General features: G+C 48.0%; 1 protein-coding gene across 3 annotated transcripts; it reads right to left on the bottom strand.

The window, feature by feature from the left end:
* Positions 1-590: 590 nt before the first annotated feature.
* Positions 591-23380, bottom strand: NSUN2 (NOP2/Sun RNA methyltransferase 2). 3 transcript variants are annotated; one of them, XM_032415318.1, is made up of 17 exons: positions 22946-23380; positions 19762-19833; positions 18916-19000; positions 17164-17356; positions 15220-15294; positions 13838-13968; positions 10967-11040; positions 10228-10358; positions 9745-9841; positions 8404-8472; positions 7218-7399; positions 6887-6979; positions 6057-6192; positions 5669-5749; positions 5375-5513; positions 4117-4156; positions 591-1425 (listed from the first exon to the last, which is right to left on the bottom strand). In XM_032415318.1, the coding sequence occupies exons 2-17, from the start codon at positions 19801-19803 to the stop codon at positions 1134-1136; spliced, it is 1860 nt and encodes a 619-aa protein (XP_032271209.1). In that variant the 5' UTR covers positions 19804-19833; positions 22946-23380; the 3' UTR covers positions 591-1133. The 3 variants fall into 3 exon arrangements, with proteins under 3 accessions (XP_032271209.1, XP_032271211.1, XP_032271210.1); XM_032415320.1 differs by lacking the exon at positions 8404-8472 and having other exon boundaries at positions 22946-23379; XM_032415319.1 differs by lacking the exon at positions 8404-8472 and having other exon boundaries at positions 7218-7405; positions 22946-23378.
* Between the last annotated feature and the right edge of the window lie 502 nt (positions 23381-23882).

The following is a 23882-nucleotide window of genomic DNA, read 5'->3' on the forward strand; positions in this document are numbered from 1 at the left end:
AGGGGACGGGGACACGCAGGCTCGCCATGCCACACTCTCCTGACGACGCTGAGACTGGCCGTGAGGGTGAGCCGGGTCACCAGGCCCCAGGACCCTGCCTGACACACAGCAGGGGCTTCCTAAGTGATGAAGGAAGGCGGCCCCACGGCACCTGCCTCATGAGCATCCCCTCCAGGTCCCCTAACAACAGTGCCCGAGGGAGCCCCGCTAGGGCTGCAGACGCTTCTCACCTTGACAAACCGAGCCCGCACCCCCCACCCCGACCCTCCCGGCAGTGGACGCTGCCCTCTACGGAACAAGAGGGGAGCCCACAGGAAAAGCTTCACGTCCTGTTGCGTCAAACTACTCCCTCGAGAGCAAACTTCGCATTAAAATTCCTTTCACAAGCTGAACGTTTCCATTTACCCAAAAATAAGTTTGTTCCTTCCGCCTCACCGAGAGTAAAAACAACTCATACACACATACACGTCATCATTAATAATTTATTTCAGTGTTCCAAGGATCCCAACCCCATTTAAAACCTAGACTTGCAAAACACTCCACTCAATAAAAAGACCTAAAACCTTCACAATGAATATCACGAGACTGCGTACTCTGAGAAAAAAGAGTTTATTATTTTACCTTTTGCTACAAAGGCACAGAAGTCATCTGAGACCTCAGATGTTAACCCACCATACATTAATGTCGCACTGCTAATGCGCAACTTGATACAATTATTAAAATTTACAGGATGGTTTTCCAATGACCCATGATGAGTTATAGATTCTTTCTATAAATAATAATTAAAAGAAACACCGGACCATAAGACCAACATAGGCACAACAAAGGCGACCTGAAAATTCCTGCAAGGGCAGTTTTGTTTCCTGGGAGGAGTAAGACTAATGGTGACAGTCTACCGTGGGCCACAGGCACAATGGACCCAGTTTTGCCAAAGAAACAGTAAAATGAGCAACTTCTAACAAAGCTAAAAAATAAATGAAAGCAGTACTGAGATCATTCACGACTGTTCTATGATTCCATCCGTCTCCAGTCTTCAAAAACCTGTACTTACAGGTCAGAAGTTCCGGGCCTGGCCTTGAACACCGAGGCGGAGGCCCCTGCAGGCTGCCCATGCGGACGGTGCCAGGGACTCCTCACCGGGGCAGGATGGCTTCCGCCGGGGCAGGGTCCGAGGGACCCGAGGCGGCGTGCGTGCTGGCGTCCGGCTCCGCTCCGTGCTCCGCACTCACCTCGTCCTCTGGCGGCCCAGAGCTGCCTGCGCCCTCCTGAGCCAGAACAGTCCCTTCCTTCTTCTTTTCCGCCAACACCTCCAGCCCCATCATCCTGAGATAATGAAGCCGTTCGTTCTTGGGCACAAAAGTCCGAATGGAGGCCTTTCCCCGCCATCCACATAACACAATGGGACACTGAAGGGTGTCTGGTTTCCTACAAAAAAGTGGTTGTGTGTGAGTATCGTGTGTCCTCCTAACTGCACTGAAGGATTAAAAGGCAACCTTTCTGAAAACAACATGCCCAAAGCACTGGAGCATTTTCGTCTGTGATCTTACGGATGGTTTTCTCCAAGGAAGATCAGCTCCTGCTTCAAGTCCTAAATATTCTCAACATGCTCATGTTGGCCAGTTTTTCTTTCTAAAAGCTCCTAATGGAATAACCCCCACATCCAGAATTCACACACACTTCCAACGTTAGAATTCCCCAGTACTTCCATCTTCTCAAAGGTGAAGACCTACCCGCGAGGCCTCAGGTCTGCAGAGCCGGGCTGGGAGCCAGACGGCCCTTGCTGCCGACACTCCGTGCTTCCCCTACTTTGGGCTGGGTGACCCCAACTCCTCTCGGTTAGCCACATGATAGGACGGGCCCCCAGCACACTCTGCTCGCCCGTTTCCAGCATGCAGTGTTATCGGGGCCCAAAGCACCCCTGCTTCCCCGAGTCTGCTCCATCCTGCCGCACAGACGTGCCCACCTGCTCGCCAGGCGGCTTCAAGTCCCCCTTCCTTGGCTGAGATGCCAGTTACCGTGTGACTCACGTGCCCCTTCCCGAGTACCATGCAAATCATCGTTTCCCTTCAGGTGTGACTCTGCTCTAGTATTTCGGCTCCTAGAGCCCCGTTCCATCAACCCTACGTCCTGCTCTACGCGATGCCAGGCATCAGGGTCGCAGGCAGAGGAAGGAACTAACACAGGAGGGTTCTGATGAGATTTAAAAAAAACACACACAGCAGAAGAGAAGGGGCTGAACCACCGAGAGACATAAACCACGACAAAAAGAGAGGGAAACTCCTCAGTACCTTTGCATACCTCCCCGGGGAAAGTGGACGATACACTGAGAAAACACGATGACAGGAGAAGACAAGAGGCCCCGACGCCCACCCCGTGCTGTCTTTCCATCTAGGGGCTCCGGCAGCTGCGTCACGCGCGCCGGCTCACAGACCTGGGGCGAGTGAGCGGGAGAGCACACGGTATCCGCGCCTTTCCAACCCATTCCCGGGTCCCTGTCCAAGCGCTTCTGCGACACCGCCCCTTGCTCCCGGAAACCCACAGCCTGTTTTCCTTTTCTTGGGTTTTCCACGAGCACAGAAGCCGGCCGAAGTGTCGCCCGCGTAGACCTTCTCTGAGCCGGCCGCGCGCCCCGCAGATCCCCGCTCGCTGTCGCGTACCGCAGACGCCTGGCAAGCGTGGTCTGCGCCGGCTGCCACAGCTCGGCGTGCGCGTGGGGCACCGCCGTCTCCCCCTGCTCCTCCCTGCGTCTTCTCTCCTGCCTCGCGCCCCCAGCTGATCCCACCTCACGGGCCCGGACCCCGACACTGGCACGAGCGCCTGCAAAGCCCGGCTCCCACCTACACGGCCCTTCGGAGCTCCGGCATCAGGCCCGCGGCTGGCGCAGCACTGACACGCTCGAGAGCCCCGAAGATCCACACCTGGGATGACCTCTCCCCTTAACTCCCCAAACTTCCATGCAGCGGCCTGGCCGCCTCCTGCTGTCTATTCCAGCATTTTCAAATTCAGTATGTCCGTTCTCCCCCCGCTTTCCCGTCCCTGGATGACACGTGCGCAACTCAACCCGGAAGCCGACCCCGGGCACTCCTGCACCTTCGCCACCCACAGCCCACCTCGTGTGCGCGACGTCCTATACGCAGCCCCGCCGCACCCCACGTGCGCCGCTCTTGCCGACCCTTGGGCCCAGGCACCTGCCCCAGCCCCAGCTGCCCCCCTCTTGCCCTGCACCCCTGCCTCCCACCGCACACTCAGGCCCACGCCCAGGCTACTGTCTTCACGGCAGATGGAGGCGGTGGAGACCACGCAGGGGGCTCGGGCCTGCCCTCCTCTGCCAGCTCCACGCAGGCTGCCTTCTAGCTCATCCCTTCCCCAGGGCTGGTGCTTCTCCACTTCCTTCTCACCAGAGTCTGGCCAAATACCACCTCCCAGAGAACTGTCCGCGGCTCCACCTAAGCTCTCCCCCAAATCCCTCTCCAGCCCTGTGCTGTTTTCTTTCCTCCCCTTGGAAGTGGTATTTTACTTTAGAAAGAGGCGCCTGCGACACGTGAAACCAGACCTGGGTACAAATCCCGACCAGCTCCCTAGCTCTTCAGCCGCTCTGGCCAGCGCTGACCCTCAGGGCCTACTCTCCGCAGACTCCTGAGGGCTGCGTGGGTACTTGTGAGCACCCCAGGACAGCGGTCACGCAGGAGCAAACCCTCACCCCTGCCTTAGAACCCTGCCGCCTGACGCCTGCGAAACACGGAACCCACAGACCCGGGGTGAACCCACGGTAGAGACGGAAAGACACTCTCTCAACTTTCAACCTTTACTTCATTCTGTTTAAGAAAAAATCAGAACTAGATTTCTCAGGCACAGAGAAGCAGTACTGCACGTTTTATTCTCTAAATGAAAATTTTGGCCTGAGCTGAATGTTCTGTAAGAGAGTATTCTAGTGATGATATATAATTATATATATATAACATATATATTAGTATATAATACGTAATTATGTGTAATTATGTATACAATAATAATATTTGTTCTAAAATTTCTACAACACTGTCTTCAGTAGAATGCTCATCAGAGGCTCCCACGACCATCCACAGTCCCCCCACTGGCAGGAGCACCCACACTTACGTAGGGTCTGGCTCGTACTTCAGGACGATGCTCCCCTTGGCTGGAAGAGAAACAGAAATGTGTTGGCGAAGCTGTTTGTGTGTCCAGCATTGCGGAGAGAGGGCCGCAAATAATCCGCACTCTTGGTCCTCAGGATCTCCATGGAGAAAAGAGGACTTTCTTTCTAAAAACACAGAGCCACTAGCAAGCCGAGCACCAAGCAGACCAGGCAATGTGGCAGGGGACTGCATCAGACCAGTAGGGTTTAGGTGAAAATACTCAGAAAGTCTCTCTCAGCAGCAGGGAGCCCACAATTAACTACTGGTTAATTCTCAAAATTCAAGATTAAACAAATAATTGCTCCAACTTCCAGAAACAGTATGAAACACACATAAAAAATGTCAAAAATTATACCCCAACCATCTAAATATGAGATTAAGACAAAGAAGAAAACAAATGCAAATGGTCCCTTTATCCTTTAAAATAATCTCTACTTTAGATGCAGCTCCTGCCGGAGACACCAGGAGAGATTCCACACAGCATGTTTTGTATCTTTCAGTTTCGGACATAAAACATACAACCACAGAACTGCAGTAACTTGATTTGAGCAGTTTTTGGGCCAGCTGAGCCAGAAACAGTGAACAAAGTTATAAAAAATCAACAAGAATGAAAAGAAAAACAAAATTAGAATTCTTGGTGGAATTATTTTTGTTCTTAGGTGAAAATATCACTAGAATAATTCTGAAGCGGAAGCTTATAAAACGTGAAAACACCGCGACCGAGTACCTCCTCTGCGGGGCCGGCCAGGCCGCGGGAGAACCCGGCAATGCCTGCCGCCTGCTCTAACCTGGCTGACGGGCTGCCAAGCAAACGCGGGAGCCCGTGCTGGTTAGCACCCTGCGACTCAGGACGGGACGCACACAAGCCCGAGCACTGTGCCCTCATCCCCGCGGGGCCCTGCCAGGCCGCGGGCACTCGGGGCTCTGGCTCGCGGGACGGCCAGGGCCCAACACCTGCAGACACCTGTGGGCTGGTGGGCAGCACAGGCCTCCACGTGGCCTGGGGAAGCAGGGCGACCTGAGGGGTGCCTCTGGCCCTGGGTATGCTGAGATGTGCCTCTGTCCCCACAAAGCCCTCTGGAGGCTGACGAGAAGCAGTAGAGAGCAAGGCACGACAGATGAAAATCTAAGACTGAGAAAGCTCTAACAAGCTTGCACACCCACGTCTTCGTTGTCTTTACGAGGACAAGTCACGCCTCTATGCAAGTCCAACTGCTTACCCAAGTCCTTGGCTTGGCTGTAGGTCTCACTGCTAAGTTTTCTAAAAAATGGATTTTCCTGGGTTAATAAAATTTTAACATCTTCTATTGATACAGTGATAATTCTTGAATTAATAAACGGATACAGCGTGTATATTCCCTGTGGGAGTAAAGAGAGGCCACCATCATGAATGAGGACAATCACCCGCTGTCCCCGAGGCCTTTCCACACGCGTCCCCAGCCCCCACCTCCCCGCATGGCACCCACGCCCGTGGGCTGACCACCAGCTGCTACCAAGTCTATGCCCCAAATTACCTCCTGTGCCAACCGGAAAGCACAATCAAACTCTTCACCACTGTTATTCCGACACCACACTTTTATCCCAGTGTTTATAACCTGCAAGTGAGACAGTGAGATGACACACACATATAAATAAAAGCTGAATATTCAATGAAAATAACCCCTTGTGCCCCAAGGAGGCAGAGCTGCGAGCAGGGAAGGGAAGAAGAAAAGGAAGAGCTTACAAGTCTGACTAAGTCGGGGTTCTCATAGCCTCACTGATGCCCTCGGAGGAGGCTGGTCTAGTGTGGCTGCAGTGGACTACCGATCAGCACAGCAGACATGACACCGGGAAAGCCGGCGCCCGAGCCCACCTCCACCCCAGCTAGAGCAGAGGCCCCCGGGGCCCCAGCTGTGCGCGCACCTTCATCCGCTCGCTGTTGTTCACCAGCACATTCCTCAGCTCCTTGGAGACCATGTAGAGCTGCCTTTTCTTCCCTTCCGTAGTCCTAGTCAACAAATTCATCTTCGGGAACGAAGGATCCAACGCATAAAACTTCCTACGAACGAGACAGAGCTGCTTACGAGTTCGGTTCAAACGCGACAGGTGCCTCCAGCACGGTCTCTCTCCCGACAGAGCTCGGGTTCTCATCTGCGGCTCAGGGCACTCGCGCCCTGCCGCGCTCGCCCAACGTCCACACTTGATGGAGGTCACCGCAAACAACTAGAGCAGGGACCTTCACTGACAAGCACACCTTCCCTCTCCCGCTGCTGCTCCAGAGACCTGGCAACAGCCCACAGAAAAAGGTCACGAGCCACAGGGCAACACAAGTGCTCACCGCGGTGACTGGATACTGAGACTTAACTAAGCAGGAAGAGATGAACCAGAGCCCGTTATCCTAAGCACCTTTCCCCTCTGTTCCACCCAGAAGTTTCCAGTTGGGGTCCCCAACCTCCCACCCAGACCCAGTCTCCATGTCCCACACAGGACCTGGGCAGGCGGCCACGGATCTGGAAGCTTCGCCGGGGGACTGACATTCAGGGCCGGAGTCCAGTCCCCCCGCCCCCCCGCCCCCATCCCAGCCACTTCACAGTCTCTGGTCGCTCACCGTACACTCTCTGAAGTGTCACCCAACTCTACCAAGCCGATACGAGGGAAAAAAGGTGTTATACAGAACTAAATAAAAATATATGGCCAAATGTGACCAGTTACACATTTATAACAAGAATTTAGTAGGTTCAACTAATCCTTACTGGATAGGTGGAAATAATGGATCATCTTCAGGAATAAACACAAACGGATCTTCTTTAAATCCAAACAACTTCATTTTCTTAGATGGAGGAGGACTGAGGAGGGAATCAGGACAAGAAACATGCACTGTAATCAGTCCTAAGGTGACAGGCTAGCAGTGCACTCCCCCTGCCTGCTGGCCCTCCTCCTCAGCCCTGCGTGGCCCCGGGCTCTCCGCACGCACGCGACCCCCGGCCACACACAGTGGCACCCACCTGCTGCAGGACGGCCCCGCGCCCCTGCAAGCTAAGGGGCTGGAAGACACGAGGGTGCAGACAGGACCCCTTCTCTTACCCACATACTCCGTCCTTCTTACTTCCGCTGTTCTCTACATTCTCGGGTCTTTCCATTATGTCTGTGTCGTCCATCCCACTGATGATGGGTTTACTCTCCAGCTCAGCGGGGTCCGCAGCTGCTCCTTCCGTGGGGTATGCAGGGCTGGACCGCACAGGCTCTCTGGGCTCCACCGGCTCGCCCTGCAGCTTCAACAGGGGACAAGTGCGTCTACACTCCAAGGCAACCCACTTTACACTGCCGCAAAAAAATGAACACTCACAACACAAAACCCATCGTATATCTCTAAGGCATTTCACATTCAGAGGCAACAGAATGCTTTGGAAGTATCTTCACTCTATTTGCTGTTATACACAGAAGTCGTGGGCACGGTTTCCCCCCTAGTCCCACAAAGAGCACATGCAGGCTATTTCCCAGTACAGGCCGAAGACGCAGCCAGCTCATCCGCATTCAGAGACGCTACTGGGCACCTGCCATGTGGCACGCTCAAGGGCAAAAACGGGCCAAACACGATCCCGGAGCAGCAGACAGGGCCAGGACACACATGTCAGTAAGTGCAGCCTGGGAAGGTCAGTGCCACCGCCCCGGACACACGGTGCCCGGGTGCAGGCCCAGGGCACCCCACGGAGCACAGAAGCAACCGTAGAACAACGAACGAACTTCGGAACTGGGGCCACAGTATCTGGCTTAAAAAATGAGCACAACGGTTCACTTACAGAAACTGCTTAATATGCATTTTAAACAAAATACTATATAAAAAGTTATTTAAAACGACACGTCCTAACAAGTCACAGGATTGATGAAATTAGAGGACACGTGGCCTCAGAAAAGTGGAACACACTCTCCAAGCTGACAAAGCTCTAAAGCAGACGAGCTGCTGGGACTCCATGCAATGCAACACCACCTCCCAGAAGAGCTTTTACTTAAAGGTAAAAGACAAAAGAGACAAAATGGTCACCCACACACCGTGCCCCAGTGGCGATGGCCTGGGCCCTGCCCCTCCAGCTCCTGGAAATGCTGATCCTCGCCCCTTCCCGCCCGGCTCCAGGGCCCCTTCCCCACCAGGCTGCTTCTGCGCTCTCTCTGTCGAAGACCAGCAGCTCGGCCTCCCCGGCTGGAATGCCAGCTCTGTGCTTACAGATCCCCTCCCTTCCACGTCGGGGCGTCCTGAAGACAAGGAATCTACCTGAGCCGTGCGCCAGGTGTGCTTTCTCACTGCCGCCGCGTGACCAGTGCAAGGACGAGGAAGCTCAGACTGTAAATTCACACGGCTTTAAAAACTCAGTATGAAAGCACGGAAAATAACTCATCAAGAACTTCTTATATGATTACAACAAAAGAAAATTTTAAGTATACCGGAATGAATAAAATACTAAAATTTCGTTTTTCCTTGCACTTATAGTTATCTTTATTTTTTAAAGATTTATTTATCTGAGATAGCACGAGCGTGCAGGAGCAGTAGGGACAGGGAGAAGCAGACTCCCCACTGAGCAGGGAGCCCAACATGGGGCTCGATCCCAGGACCCCAAGATCATGACCTGAGCCGAAGGCAGACCAACTGAGTCACCCAGGTGCCCCTGTGTGCACTTTTAAAAAAGTGGCTGCAAGACCGTGGAAGGTACACATGTAGCTGGCACTCCATGTCGATGACAGCGCTGCTCGGAGTTCCTGACCCAGGAGTCCAGGGCCAAGGAGAGTCCAGACACTCTCCAACCTCCCACAACCAGCACAGCGCCTGCCCGGACATGCCGGTTCCACTCCTGGGCCGGCGGTGGGGCCAGACACGCAAATGTTCATGCGGGTTAGCCATACCCCAGGACCACTCTCCTTTCTGCCTCTGCAAAGCCTAAGCATTCTTGTCCTCCTTTGTAAGCGTTCATCTGAAAGAAATACTGACTTTCAGACTGTGACCCCAGCCATGTTCTGACATTATGGAAAGGCTGAGGTATGAACTAGCGAGATAAATGTCATGTTGATAAAAGAGGAGGGCAGCAGACGTTACATGGAAAGACTTGAAAGGCTGCCCTCCTACTCACCCTCCCTGCTTCAGGGCCTCCTACAACAACCCATTAGAATGGCTCGGGCCTTCTCTGTCTCCTTTTCGGCCAGGCCTGGACAAAGTCTCTGTCACTGTCCCCCACGGGAAGACAGGCTGGCCTGAGGCTGGCAGAGTTCTGTCATCTGCAATGGGCTCAACTGAACCAACCCCCAGGGACCAGAGCACAGAAGCCAGCTTGGGGGGCTCTAACTCTGAGCCACAGAGCAGTCATTATGTCTTTCAATTTTTATTAAATAACTGAATTTAAGATGCAGAAGGAATGTAATCCCCCAAGTATGCCTTTTTCATGGATCTATCCTTTAAGACATTGCTGCTTTCTTGGAAAACTCAAAATTTAAATGAATCCCTACCCCCACCACACACATGCTCATGCTCAGCTGCTCTCCACACCCAAAAACTGTTCCACTGACCACCGTCAGTGTCCTCCCGGAATGCACAGAAAGCTTACATGATATGCCACATGCTTACCTTTGGTGGACGTTTATTCCAGGGCATTGAAGACTTTTTCACTAACACTGCCACAAAGAACCCTCCAGTATTTTGATGATGTGGTAATATCCTAAGACTGGAAGAAAAAAAAAAAACCCCACAATGCACACTTTTTAACTGATTCAAAATATATTCTTTTAGTATTAAGACAAAAACCGCAAAGATGACCTGTGACAGAAAAGTTGTGTCTTCTGGTCAGTATTCCCGCAACCCGCACTCATGAGACGGCCGCGTGGGCTGCGTACACAGTTGAGGTAGTATGCGAAGTTCGAGCGTTTGGGCCCTCACGGCTGGCTGTACTTAGGGATGCTCAATGCCAACAGCTAACAGGAAATGCAAGCTTCTTTCTTGCTGGCACGTTCACACCCTGAGTCGACCACACGCATGGCCCAGGCCTTGCGGGAATGCCGGAGGGCCCCAACTCCCCACCTTCCCAAACCTCTGCAAGCCTTACAAACTCACCAACGCTCTAGATGCATCGCCTGTAACTTCTTGGGGTCCTTTGGTGGGAACATAGTGGGCCGGATCTGGGTATGTCTGCTGTGAGGAACATCTTCCCACTCCGTAAACCACTGTCCGTCTTTCGTCATTACCTGCAAAAGGAGAGAGACGGCAGGACTCCAAATCACAGCACTACCTAATAATACGAAAATCACAGGGTGCTAATGTAAATGCGCTCAAACATGATAAACGGCAACTCTCATAGCTCTCCAAAGCTGAGACTGTGTGGGAAGAGAAAAATGAGACGATTTTGTATTCCATCAAACAGAACAATCATTTTGTAAAAGAGCATTTTCCATGTAGGTTTTTTTTTATTTTGTTTTGTTTTGTTTTTTAACAAGCCTCAGGTAGTTTCTGGTTTAAAACTGAAAAGTAAATTGTTTCATATTGGAAACGAAGCTTGAATCCCAGCCAGTAATAAAAATACAGCAGAGCTACACTTATGGGGATGAGAATACACAACGCTGATTTCTAACTGCAGAATAAAGGCAGGGAAACTTCCTCATTGCCAGAAGAAAATATTTGTAGAACTGTACCATTTGTCATTCAATAGAATTTGAAAATTAACTCTAAAACAAATCTGACTGCACAACCAAAAGTAATATTTATGTGGCTGCTTTAATTTAAAACGTTCACGACTCTGACAAGCCGGGCAAGTTGTACCTGCTCTTAGGAGCCAGAGTCCTCCCAGAAAGATTACCTTCCAGTGTGTAATTCCAGGCATCCACTTTAGTCCTGGCAACTCAGAAGAGACATCAGCAAGCTCCAAAGCACCTACATACAAAGACAGTAATAATAATAATAATAATTTTCCACATTATGCCTCATGAAAAAAACCAGATGCGAAAGATCACATTCCGTGTGGTTTTATTTCTACGGAATGTCCAGGGAGAGCAATTCCACAGGGACGGAAAGCAGCGCCTCGGCTCCGGGGGCGGGGGCGGCACAGGCAGGGAGCGCACACAGGCCCTCAGAGCACTCCGTGGGGGGGTCAGAACCGGCCGAAGCCTGGCCTGTGGGGATGGCTGTGCACAGACACCCACTGAAGGTCACTAGTCGTACCCTTAAAACGAGGGACACTGGTGGCACGTGAGTTACTGCCAACGAAGCTGCGGAGACACGCGGCAGGTGCAGAGTCCCACGGAGTGCCCGACGTGAGCCCCGTGGCAGCCCCCCGCAATCACACCACGAGGCTAGGACTCTGAGCATTCGACCCACTCCTGGCTTCTAGACACACACCAGCTAGAGGACGTGGGTCTTCATGCCTTTACTTCTAGTAAACAACCCAGAACCGAAAAGTAACATTTAAAGTGAACCGTGAAAATTTGTAAACATTCTGTTCCAGGCCCAAGTTAGTTTTCGAAACTTGTGCAGCAGGGCAACAGCCCAGCTTTAAAAACAGGTGTGCACAGTAACAAGCTCATAAGAAGCTGTAAGATGGGGCCACGATGGGAACCCTCTCAAACATACCTCCAGCCACAGATCACGGATACAGACTGGACAGCCTCACAGAAGAGGAAAATCCAACAAAGCTCCACAGAAGCTATGAAACGCTCAGACGATTATAAAAATAAAACAAAAGAGTCCTCAAGGCAGAGGTGTCCTCGTAAGAAATCTCTGACGAAAACATTGTGCTGACTTGTACTATTCTATCTGAATATTCTTACTTCTAAAAGCAAACACTAAATAACAGAGCAGGTTTGCAGGAATTAGCTTTGTCCCGCACACGCTGCCCAGGCAGGGCTCAACAGTGACCCTTGCCCCCGTGGGGGTCAGGAGAGCCGACGCTGGTCCAGTGTGTGCAGACTGAATGCTTATCAGCCGCTCTGCCTACAGCCAGGTCTGAGCTCCTTCGGGTGGGGACTTCACTCCTCCCAGATCCTCAGTCACTGTCAAGTGCAAGGCTCAGCAAAGAACCACTCTTCCACGAAGCCATGCCTACACACAACGCCTGACAGACGATGGAGACGGAGACTACACTGCGGCCTGAAACCACCACATGCAGAAAGACGGCTGTCGCAGCAAACCCAGAGTGGAACCCTGCCTGCCCAGTAAGAAAAAATGACGCAGCAAAGGACACCTGCGGTTACAGTCACCACTCAATGTCATCAGTCCTTCTCTTCATAAGCCTTTGAAATGAAGTCCCACCACAAACATGGAGACTATGACCCTACAAAGAACACCATTCAGAAATGACACCCTTACACAGGCCAACTTAAGCAGAGCCAAACAAAATCACAACATACTAAGTTCGATCTCAAGGACTCCGAAGGAGAGAACAACTAGAGGGCAAACTACACGGCACAGGTCAGTCAGCCACTGCAAACAAGGTAACTGGAAGCCGAGACAGCTGTGGGTACTTGTCTCGGTATTTATGTTCCAACTTCCTTCAAACACGTGCGTAGCAAATGTGGACACATTCTATTCTGGAATCCTAGTCTGAAATCCCTCATTATTGGCTTTAAGGAGACTATGATGGGAAAAATTAACATATCGGTAAAAACTTTAAGAAGAGATATTTTACATCAAACCATTATGGAAACTATCATTTAAAAACATTTCATACCACCTGTCCAGTTTCTCGTATAGAACAGTGTGCTAAGACCTCACGCCCATTAGAATGGCTACAATCAAGAAAGCAGAAAGTAACAAGAGCCGAGCCGGCAAGGCTGTGGAGAAGTGGGAACCCTTGTGCTCTGTCAGTGCGAATGTAAAACGGTGCAGCTGCTGTGGAAAACAGCATGGGGGAACCCCAAAAATGAAACAGAATCATATCATCCGGCAATTCCACACGATATACACCCCAAAACCTGAAAGCAGCATCCTAAAGAGCTATCTGTGCATCCATGTCGTCTCAGCACCAGTCGTAAGGACTGAAACAGCGAGCACCTCAAGTGTCCACGGACAGACGAGTGGGGAGACAGAATGTGGCGCATGCACACAGTGGGGCATCCTGAGCCTTCAGGGCTGAAGGAAGGAGATCCAGACACCAGCTACAACACGGAACATGGAGGAACCTTGAGGACAGTGCGCTAAGTGGAATAAGCCAGTCAACAAAAAGACAAGTATGATCTGATTCCACCCGTGAGATCCCTAGAGTGATCAAACTCAGAGACAGCAAAGAGGATAATGGGGTGGGAAAATGGGGAGTTGTGTAATGGGTCCATAATTTCAGCTTTGCAAGATAAGGAGCTCTAGAGATTGGCTACAGAACAACATGAGTGTTCTTAGCACTATCAAAACACACATTTAAAAATAGTTAAAACGACGGTAAACTTCAAGTTACAAGTGTTTTCCACAACTAAGATTTTTTCAAAAAACCTCTGTGATAAGGACTGGCCTAATTTTTCAAACTTAAGAGATACCAAATAGGTAATCGTCATAATTCATTAAATATGACAAAATCATTACATAAGCATGTTTGTAAGTAAGGGTAGCTTGCTTCAGGGTTTATAGGCTAATCATACTAGCAAATGCCCGAAAAGGTCTATGTGAATATATACTATGGCAATCAACAACGTTTTTGAAAATCTCATACAAAGATTTTCAATCTTTTGTCCTGCACACTTACCTTCACTTTTTTCCAGCAAAGATGCTATGACTGCTTCATCTTCAATGGGGTTTAGTGAACACGTAGAATACACCATCCTACCGCCTTCCACCAGCTGCTCAGCACCGCGTGTTGCGATCCGCAGCTGTAAGCTAAGGGTTGGATACTAGGTCACCGTGAGACCAAACCTATCCATGCAGCACACACAGCACCCATTATACCACATGTTTATTACACGTTTTTATGACAGACTTATAACAATATACAAAATAAACAATTCCCACAAAAAGAACTCTTTAAGATTCTAAACAAAGTTACAGTAAACCCATGAGGTGTTCCGTACCAAAAAAGCATCTCTCTATATAAACAATGCATTTACTATTCTGTTAGCCCTTCCCGACAAGCAAAGCACAAAGCTGATTAGTGACTGAAGTCAATACATTATGTGAGTCTCATCATTAAAAAGCCTCCATATCTGTACATACATTTAACTTTTCTTTCTATGAACAACTTATGTCCCTTTGTACATTCTAATCCTAGTATCTATTTCACAAGAAAACAGTTAGAAAGTATTTAACAGAGGGCGCCTGGGTGGCTCAGTCGTTAAGCATCTGCCTTCGGCTCAGGTCATGATCCCGGGGTCCTGGGATCGAGCCCCACATCGGGCTCCCTGCTCAGCGGGAAGTCTGCTTCTCCCTCTCCCACTCCCCCTGCTTGTGTTCCCTCTCTCGCTGGGTCTCTCACTGTCAAATAAATAAATAAAATCTTTAAAAAAAAAAAAGTATTTAACAGAGAAACAAAATCTCCTGCTGGAGTTATTTACAGTGAATATTCATTAGTACACTGTAGACTACCCACAATTCTGTAATTAAGAATGCAGAATTCTAATGTTAAATGAAAAAAAGAATCCATAGCCCTGAAGATCATACCCTCAAGACTGGTATGCACAGAAAAACACTACAGCGCACCAGACATTACAGAAGTTATCTTTGAGTTACGAGATCTTCTCTTTCTTCTATTTTTAAGAATTTTCCAAATTGTCTTTAAAGACAGTAAGTATTTGAGATCAAAATGTTAAAATAATTCAACACAAAAAAACAGAAAACAGAACGAAGATGAGTGAGACAGTAAAAGGCAAGTGGTCATTTCAAGGAAAACAGGTCTTGAGATGTTACAGGAAATTGTCATAAAAGGCACTTTTGATAAATGTGTACCTGAAATGTATACATACAGTCTTCAGTTTACTACTCTGAAGAGATTCTGAAAACAACTACTTCTGATACGGACCCAAACTCTCTCAACAGTGACCATTAACAAGTCCAGCTCCAGATGCTGTCCCCAAATGCAGCGATAGCCCTCCCCTGCTCTGTGTGGGACAGCCCACCGGATACAGCCCGACTCACCCATGCAGCTGCAAGCTATTTAAGGTCGTCCACTTCTTCCAGACATCAATGTTTTTTCTCATAGTGCCATCTCCACTAGAAAGGAAGATATTTAAGAACTTAAAAACTCTGACCAGGTAGACCAATTAGAGTTTAACCATTATGTCATATCCAAGCTAATTACAAAATGGGTATTTTTATTATTATACACACCAATTAGAACACCATCTAAATTCTCACAAATTACCATCAACTTTCTATTTCTGCTCTAGGGACACTAATGACATTAAAACTTTTAAATTATACTTTAATTTTCAATTAGATGAGGAAATAACAGAATTGAACAGATAACCTCATTCAAGACTTCTAGATGTATCAATTTGCTTCCATTTGAGACAAATACTAGCAATACTAATTTTCAGACCTAAGACAGAACTGTGAAGACATTTGGATCCTGCTACTTAACAACTCGGTTAATCAATAGTGGCATTTTAATCAGATTTATGTGAGTAATGGTAAACTTATAAGGGATTTTCCACAGCAAATTCAATTAAGCCAATTTAACTTCTTTATCAAGATTTTTCTATGCATCAGTTAAACATTTTCGATTTTCTACTTCTACTTAATGGAAACTATTTCCATGTAAATTTTATAATACAGACTTGATCAATTTATCTTTCTGTCCACATCTGACGTTAACTATCCATTTTTTTCTGGACCAGCTGGCTTTCTGTAGTTTCATCCCCCTCGGTGGTCTAGTTAACTGTCTTGAGGGGAAGGGTCTCCAGGAGAATGAAAATGCCCCATCAGATGTAACGGCTTTCAAACCGCCACTTGCTGGTACAGCGCTGGCTTAGCATTCACCATAGTATTTAGGATTTCCTCAGCTTACAACGCGGTGCTCAGAAGGTCCCTGCATTCTCCAAGATGACACAAGAAGTGAGTTACAGGTTTCTGGTCAAAAGAGCACAGGAATGGGAAAACACCTGAGCTAAAGGAAAATCAGACAGCTGTGGCTCATGACCCATTTTAAGTTTTATTTCACAAGGCGTTCTTGCGAGAATTTTGAAGTGCCATCCTATCCATACTACCGACTGGCAGCTCTCCCAATGAGTTCTGTCACAAGCAGGCGGTCTGCTGTGGTTTAAACGCGATGGAACATGGTAGCGGGCGTCTCACGGAAGCACCGCATTCCATGCTAACAGAGTTCTGTGGTGATCTCTGCACTCCCAGCTCGACAAATTCGTGTGCTCACAAGGTGACCATGGCCTACGTCACTGCCTCTGGGAACTTAAGACAGATCTTTAGTTTTCTCCTTTTCTTTCTGGAAAAACTCAGTTATTCCATAAAAACTCACCCATGCAGCTGCCCTTCCCCTGCTCTGTGTGGGACAGCCCACCGGATACAGCCCGACTCATAAAATTATCCATAAAACTCTCTTACAGGTAAACGCTAACAATCTAATACTTACACATAAAATTTGAAGAAATGTATGTGTACAAATACAGGCACAGTGAGTTTCTCAAAGGTCTGAACTCCTAAATCGCACCGTGCTGAGTAACAGAAGACTTGTCAAGAAAACCCAGTGTGATTCCGTATCCCTCCAGAATGAGGCAGAATCAGGAAAGGGAGGAACAATCATTCCTAACGATCATTTCCTGGATCGACAACAGAGCTTATGATGCTACTACCCCCTCAGGGATCTCCTCTGCCCCTGTGAGGACTACAGAACCGTTCCATCTTGTGTCTCTTCTTTCCGTACCCTCGTTCTGCTGTGCTGGGTGGCAATGAAATTCTGAGTGTCTGTCGTCTAATTTAGGGTCACAGGGTCTGTGTCTTCATACCAGCTGCCACGAGAACGTGTACAACTCCGTGTGTATTTGTGTGCAAATTCACATCAGTCTATATTTAATTTGATTTCCTTAGTGGATTTTAGGCTTTTTGGTTTCTTAATAACATAAATACCTGCAAGGGACGTCACATAAGATGCGATCGTAGAAGAGAATCTCTTTCCTCCCATTCACATCTATTTTGAGTCTAGGTATGCTGGACGCATCGTGGTTGACCACCATGATGCAGGGGCTGCTCAGCCTTTTGGCCTGATGAACGAGCAGATAGCAACGCTTGTTGTCCACATCATTCGCGATGACGAACCCCTCTGAGAACATAAAGTTATAGCGTCAGGTGAAATGCAACATAAGTAGAATAATTTTCTGAAATACATATGCTCCTGGTTGGCAGACTTCAAGAACCAGCAATCCACCAAACTTTAAGACCCAAGCATAAGATTTGCCAGAATAAGCTAAGTAGTCCAAAAAGATGGCTCAGGGGGCGCCTGGGTGGCTCAGTCGTTAAGCGTCTGCCTTCGGCTCAGGAGCCCCGCATCAGGCTCCCTGCTCGGCGGGAAGCCTGCTTCTCCCTCTCCCATTCCCCCTGCTTGTGTTCCCTCTCTCGCTGTGTCTCTCTCTGTCAAATAAAAAAAAAAAATCTTTAAAAAAAAAAAAAAAAAAAAAAAAAGATGGCTCAGCATAGATTTTTATGATCATATAAAATTCTAAAACTGCAAGATCTATTTATTCAACTATTGAACAATTACTCACTTTGTAACAATTATTATGCCAAAAACATCTTTTCTATTACTTTTATAACAATTAAAACAAAGAGAGCGGAGAGAGAAAGGGGTAGGAGACAACAGTATCCCCTGACAAGTGTTTAAAATACTGCACATGTATGCTGGGCCTCCATTCTCGACCCCGTGAATCAGGTTTCTGGGGTGGGGCCCAGGCTCCTCCTGAAGGCTGCCTGGGCGATTCTGGTCTGACCCCCTGGCTAAAACCCGGGTGCAGCCTCTTCTCATTTCTGGTTCCACCACCGGCAAAAAGGCACATACGCCTAAAAACATTTTATAGTCAAGATCGCTCTTAAGAAAATATGAAATGCAAAACACTGATAATAAAGAGGCTCTTTACCACTAATTTGGAAAAAATAATTAAAAACAAAAGAATAAAGAAGCCTTTTAAACAAAGTTATTTGTCACAGAAAAAAAACCACTTAGAACAAACAAAGCTAAACAAGCATGCCCATTAGAACAGAAGGAGAGCAGGTGGCTTGAACAAAAGAAGGGGAAATAGAAGCAGATAAAACCTTTGAAGAGTAACACCACCACAGACAGGCGTCTTCAGAGAACCCCCAGAAAGGAGCACCAGCGACAGCGGATCACAGCCATGGTCTGAGCCCTCTGCAAGCTCGGAACACCCCCAAGTCCAGGATGCAACGTAGAGCACTGTCGCCTACCGCAGGGGGATGTGAAGCTGGCGGGCCTGACAGCAGCTCTTCCCGACACTCTACTGCCGCTCCCGTGGGCAGTGAGACACCACAAAACCAACCAACACAAAGACCCAACATGACAATGATACTACTGAAGATCCAAACTGAAATCGACCTACTATGGCTTAATATAGAAACACCATTTACTTTCACAGAAGACACACGTAATTCTAGAATGAAGCCACCCTCCCACCCCGATGTACAAACACGGTGGTTTGGGAACCAGTCACAGTGGCACGCGAAATGTCCAGTTCTACTTTCAGGGACAGAAACCCATCTGCTTGTCACAGAAGGCTTAAAGACCCAACCCACAAGCAGTGTTCCCATCTCTTCCTCATCTACACCCAGCCCAGTGGCACTCCGACCCCCCACAGAGCAGTCTAATCATACCTGGGAAAGGGACATTCATGTCGGCATGTAACATTTCAATTAACTGTGTGGTCTTTGATCCAGGCGCTGCACACATATCTAAGATCTGTTAAAAAGCAAGAAATGTTTGAGGTTTTATTTTAAGAATTCAAACATTCGACACTTAATTTAAAACAATTTTATGAGTCATTCTAATATTTTGATTTCTAAGACTTAAATACATTTCTTTACAGAAGAAATCTACAACGTGATATATTTAACTTCCAGGGATCTCAGGAGAAAGATACTCTCTCCACAAGAACAGAACGACCCTACAGACCAGTGGAAGCACTCAATTCAGGGGAGGATGAGCAAGGACAGTAACTGTAAGCAGCCTGCTAAGGGACAGAACTCCCAGGCCTCAAACAGCCCAGCCACTTGCTGACCCCCAAACCCTGAGCTAGTTGCTTCTATTTTTCTTTGCCTCCTTTCCTTCATGTGGAAAGACAGGGACAGGGACAGCATCTACCCTCATGGGGATGTGTGGATAACCAAATGAATTAATGTATGAGAAGAGCACAAAGCAATGCTTGGCATGTAACAAGTTCTCAGGATGTGTTCATCACGATTTTCAATCTGACTGAGTCAGTCAAGACCGATGACGATAATCTGTGCAGTAAACACATTAGTGAGCAAACTTTAAAAGAGTAGAAACACAGTCATGGGTTGTAAAATTTAAGTAAGACAAAAATGCAAAAAAGAACCTAAAATAAAACACAGCATTCTCCATCAAAAGCATAAAAAAAAAAAAAAAAAGCAAACCCAAGAATTATATTAAAAAAAAAAGGTGTCAACAAACAAAGCCACTTTCTGTTTAATACACAGTACCTTATGGTGAGGGTGAGCATTGAGTAACAGTGGTGGAATCATGCTCACGGCTTCTTGACGACTGATATTTCCCTTAGAAAGTAAAATTTTAAAAAATCAGGAACAATATTTAAAAAGGCAGAAATTTTCAGTATTAGGCATTATTTCATATGCAACAGAAAAAGACCACATAATCCTCATACGTGCAATAAAACGGTTAATACTATCACACAGAACATTACATAAACAGGACAGGTTTTTATCCTAGTGGGTAAACGGCTGCTACCTAAAAGGCTAAGGAAGAATAACCATTAATGGCAAAACTTACTGTTAGAATATTAGAAATGCAGGTATAATCCTGGATTTTACAAAAGAAAGGGAAGTTTAAGCTTATGCTGCCCAGCTCGCCCTCTTGAGAAAGAGCGGAAGCTGGATGAGCAGCTCAGAGGTGGACACGGGCACCACCATACCCTCGGCAGCAGGGAGCGGTCTGTGCTCGAGCCCCGAGCACAGGACAGAGAGCCACTCACAGCAACTTGTCCCTCTCAGCTAAAACTGCAACTTCTATTTCAGACCTACCTGTTTGTAGGAAGAGCCCACGTCTGCTCTGTCCTCCCGAGAACTGCCCCTCAAGAAGATGAAGAGCCCAGCCAGCGCTCCCACATTCCACCATCCCCACTCAGCCACCAGCCCTCTAGGTCTTGGCCGGTGGGCAGGGCGTCTGTTAACACACACGCCTGTTCAGACACATGTTCTTGATGGGCTCCAGCACTGGCCTCTATCACTGATCTAGTTCACCCGCCCTAAGACTGAATGCCTTAGAAATCATCGTTTAAAGAGCAAGAGGCCGTCAGCTGCCGGGAGACCTCTGCCCCATGACAACCTGGCTCTTCTGAACCTGAACAGCCATCCGGGCAGCCGCCACTCACCTCACACCTGCGTGTCTGTCCAAACCGGACACAGACCCACAGCCGAACCTGCGGATGTTCACCTCGTGGGTTTCTGGCCAGCAAGGAGTCTGTGGAGACTATCTGAATCTCCATCGACTCACCAGGCACACTGATTCCAGGCTCCAGGTTAAACGTACAATCCTGATAAGCCTGCCTCCTGCGTTCATCCAAGTTTTCTATCAAAGCATCTGAGCCGTACGGGGACAGGGTCCCTGACTAGACAAGCCGGCCGTCAGTCACTTCCTTTCCACGCATGTTCTGAAGGGGCTCTGAATACCCCAAAGAGCATCTCACCCTACCAACGCCTGATCAAAAACCTGTACTGGTTCCTTGCAATCCAGGCTCCCAACACTCACCTCCCATCTCCTCCACCTAAACGCGGCTCTCCAGTCTGCCCAACAACGGGGAACTCGCTCACCACAAACCCTCTGCTCTGCTGAAATTCAAACCTGAACTGTTCTCTTAGTTTACCTTCACCTGACCTTACATCTGGATGGAAAGTGCAGCCAGAGAACCCCTTCTTGTACTGACCCAAGGATAGAATCAGGAATGGGGCAGCACCTAGCTCTGTTTCTCCCTTATGGGATTGGGGGAGAGGGTGGAAAGCCCCGGTAAGCAGGAGGCCAGTTTACCAGATCACCTATAACGGACAGAGCGCCACCGTGGCAGGAGAGAACGGGGCAGGGCCAAGGGCCTCAAGGGGAGATGTGTGGGAACCACAGGGAGCCTACAAGCCCGCTCAGGAGCTCAGGATGAAAAGAAATGCACACCATCTAGGCAAACACAAAGGTTTCCTTGGCTAGAAAAAGGAGACTAGAGAACAGGAAGGGGGAACTCGGATTTTAAATGACAGAGTGACAATTCCAAAACACCGAAAAGTTCAACAGCGAAACACGCAGGTACCTGGTTTAACTGCGTAAGGCAGGAGGGAACAGCTACTCTGAGAGAGCAGTTGTGAGGCTAAAGCTGAGAAGTTCAGGGACCGAACCGAACCGAAGAATTCAGGATTGCAAAGAAGGTGAAAACAAGGTGTCATGGGAGAACCAAAGTTGTCAAAGTCAGACTTTGTTGGTTTTTTGTGGCAAAGGTGGAGCAGAGACAGGAGCCCGGAAAGAACAGACACAACAAAGTGGGAGCAGATGGAGTGGCCCATCTCCCAAGCGATGCCTCCTGCGCAGTGCGCTGCTTGGCCCAGCGCCATGGCCGGCCAGACCCAGGAGGAGCAAGGAAACGATACATCAGGGGGACAACTGTGGCTGAGACCCTCCCCGAGTTCCACAACTGGACGGGCCAAAGAAGAGAGCAGCTGTACAATTGCACTCCTGGGTATTTACCCCGAAGATACAAACGTAGGGACCCGAAGGGCTACGTGCACCCCGCTGTTCATAGCAGCAATGTCCACAACAGCCAAACTGTGGAAAGAGCCAAGATGTCCAACAACAGATGAATGGATAAAGAAGATGTGGTATATATATACAATGGAATATTATGCAGCCATCAAAAGGAATAAGATCTTGCCATTTGCAACGACGTGGATGGAACTGGAGGGTATTATGCTGAGCGAAATAAGTCAAACAGAGAAAGACATGTATCATATGACCTCACTGATATGAGGAATCCTTAATCTCAGGAAACAAACTGAGGGTTGCTGGAGTGGGAGTTGGGGTGGGAGGGATGGGGTGACTGGGTGTTGGACACTGGGGAGGGTATGTGTTCTGGTAAGCGCTGTGAATTGTGCAGGACTGTTGAATCTCAGATCTGTACCTCTGAAACAAATAATGCAATATATGTTAAGAAAGAAAAAAAGAAGAAGAAGAATGTAGCAGGAGGGGAAGAATGAAGGGGGGGAAATCGGAGGGGGAGAAGAACCATGAGAGACGATGGACTCTGAAAAACAAACTGAGGGTTCTAGAGGGGAGGGGGTTGGGAGGATGGGTTAGCCTGGTGATGGGTATTGAGGAGGGCACGTTCTGCATGGAGCACTGGGTGTTATGCACAAACAATGAATCATGGAACACTATATCTAAAACTAATGATGTAATGTATGGGGATTAACATAACAATAAAAAATTTAAAAAAAAAAAAGACGAGAGCAGCTTTAGGAGTCCTCAGAAATTAAAGGTGACAAGCACACTTTTCCATACGCCATATCTACCTCGTCGCTCCCGGTGATACGTGTGGACAAAATATAACCAAGATACTCATGCACATTTCAAGCTTCAAGGGAACCAACAAATCTAAAGAAATCTACTCACAGATTCGGTTTCGCTAACCAGAAACTGGTGAAACTTTTCCAATTGTGGAGACTTTCTCAAGATTTTTCGACTTAAATTTGTGTGCCAGGCAAGTTCTTCAGGATACCTGACCAAAAAGAAAATAAAGCATCCACGGATTATATATATTAAAGTGCTCTCTTAACAACTTCCTGCTTTTACAGATCATACACTAACTAGACACCCAATTTTGCTCTACTTCCTCACATCCATGATCCTCTTCATACAGTCGGCCAAGACTGCAGGATGTCTTAACTGTATCATAAACCAGGCAGAAACAGGAGAGCCGGGTGGCTTGAAGAGATATATATATATGACATTACCATAAAATTGCAATGATGAATGTTCAAGAACAGATGAGAAAATGGAGACTCCTCCGCTCTTCACCATGTATGCTAACAATGGTACAGAGACTATTAGAAAAAAAGTCAGTTAAGCATCTGACTCTTGATTTCAGCTCAGGTCATGATCTCAGGGTCCTGGGATCAAGCCCCAAGTTGGGCTCTGCGCTCAGAGGGAAGTCTGCTTGAGATTCTCCCTCTCCCTCCACCCCTCCCCACATTCTCTCTCTCTCAAATAAATCTTAAAGAAAAAAAGATGTAACAAATTAAAGAAATGCAGATCACACAGTTGAAGAACTATCAAAATGTTTGATATTTAATTGTAATCTTTTTAATGATATCTTTCACATCTAAAACAAAACAACCCAATAATGTATTGAAATACTTTACACACCAAAAAACCCTGGGATCACCGCTGCATTGACTTGCACTCCTAGGCTGTTACTTGTATAGACCGAAGAATGAAGAAGCATCTCCTGCCATTTCTGTATTTAAACTTTCTAGAACAATGACATCACCAATTAGGAACAGGTCTCTTTAAATGTGGCTCACACAGATCACTGGGCCCCAAGGCTCCA

This window comes from Phoca vitulina, unplaced genomic scaffold (assembly GCF_004348235.1).
Source record: "Phoca vitulina isolate PV1807 unplaced genomic scaffold, GSC_HSeal_1.0 scaffold17, whole genome shotgun sequence".
Classification (NCBI taxonomy): Eukaryota; Metazoa; Chordata; class Mammalia; order Carnivora; family Phocidae; genus Phoca; species Phoca vitulina.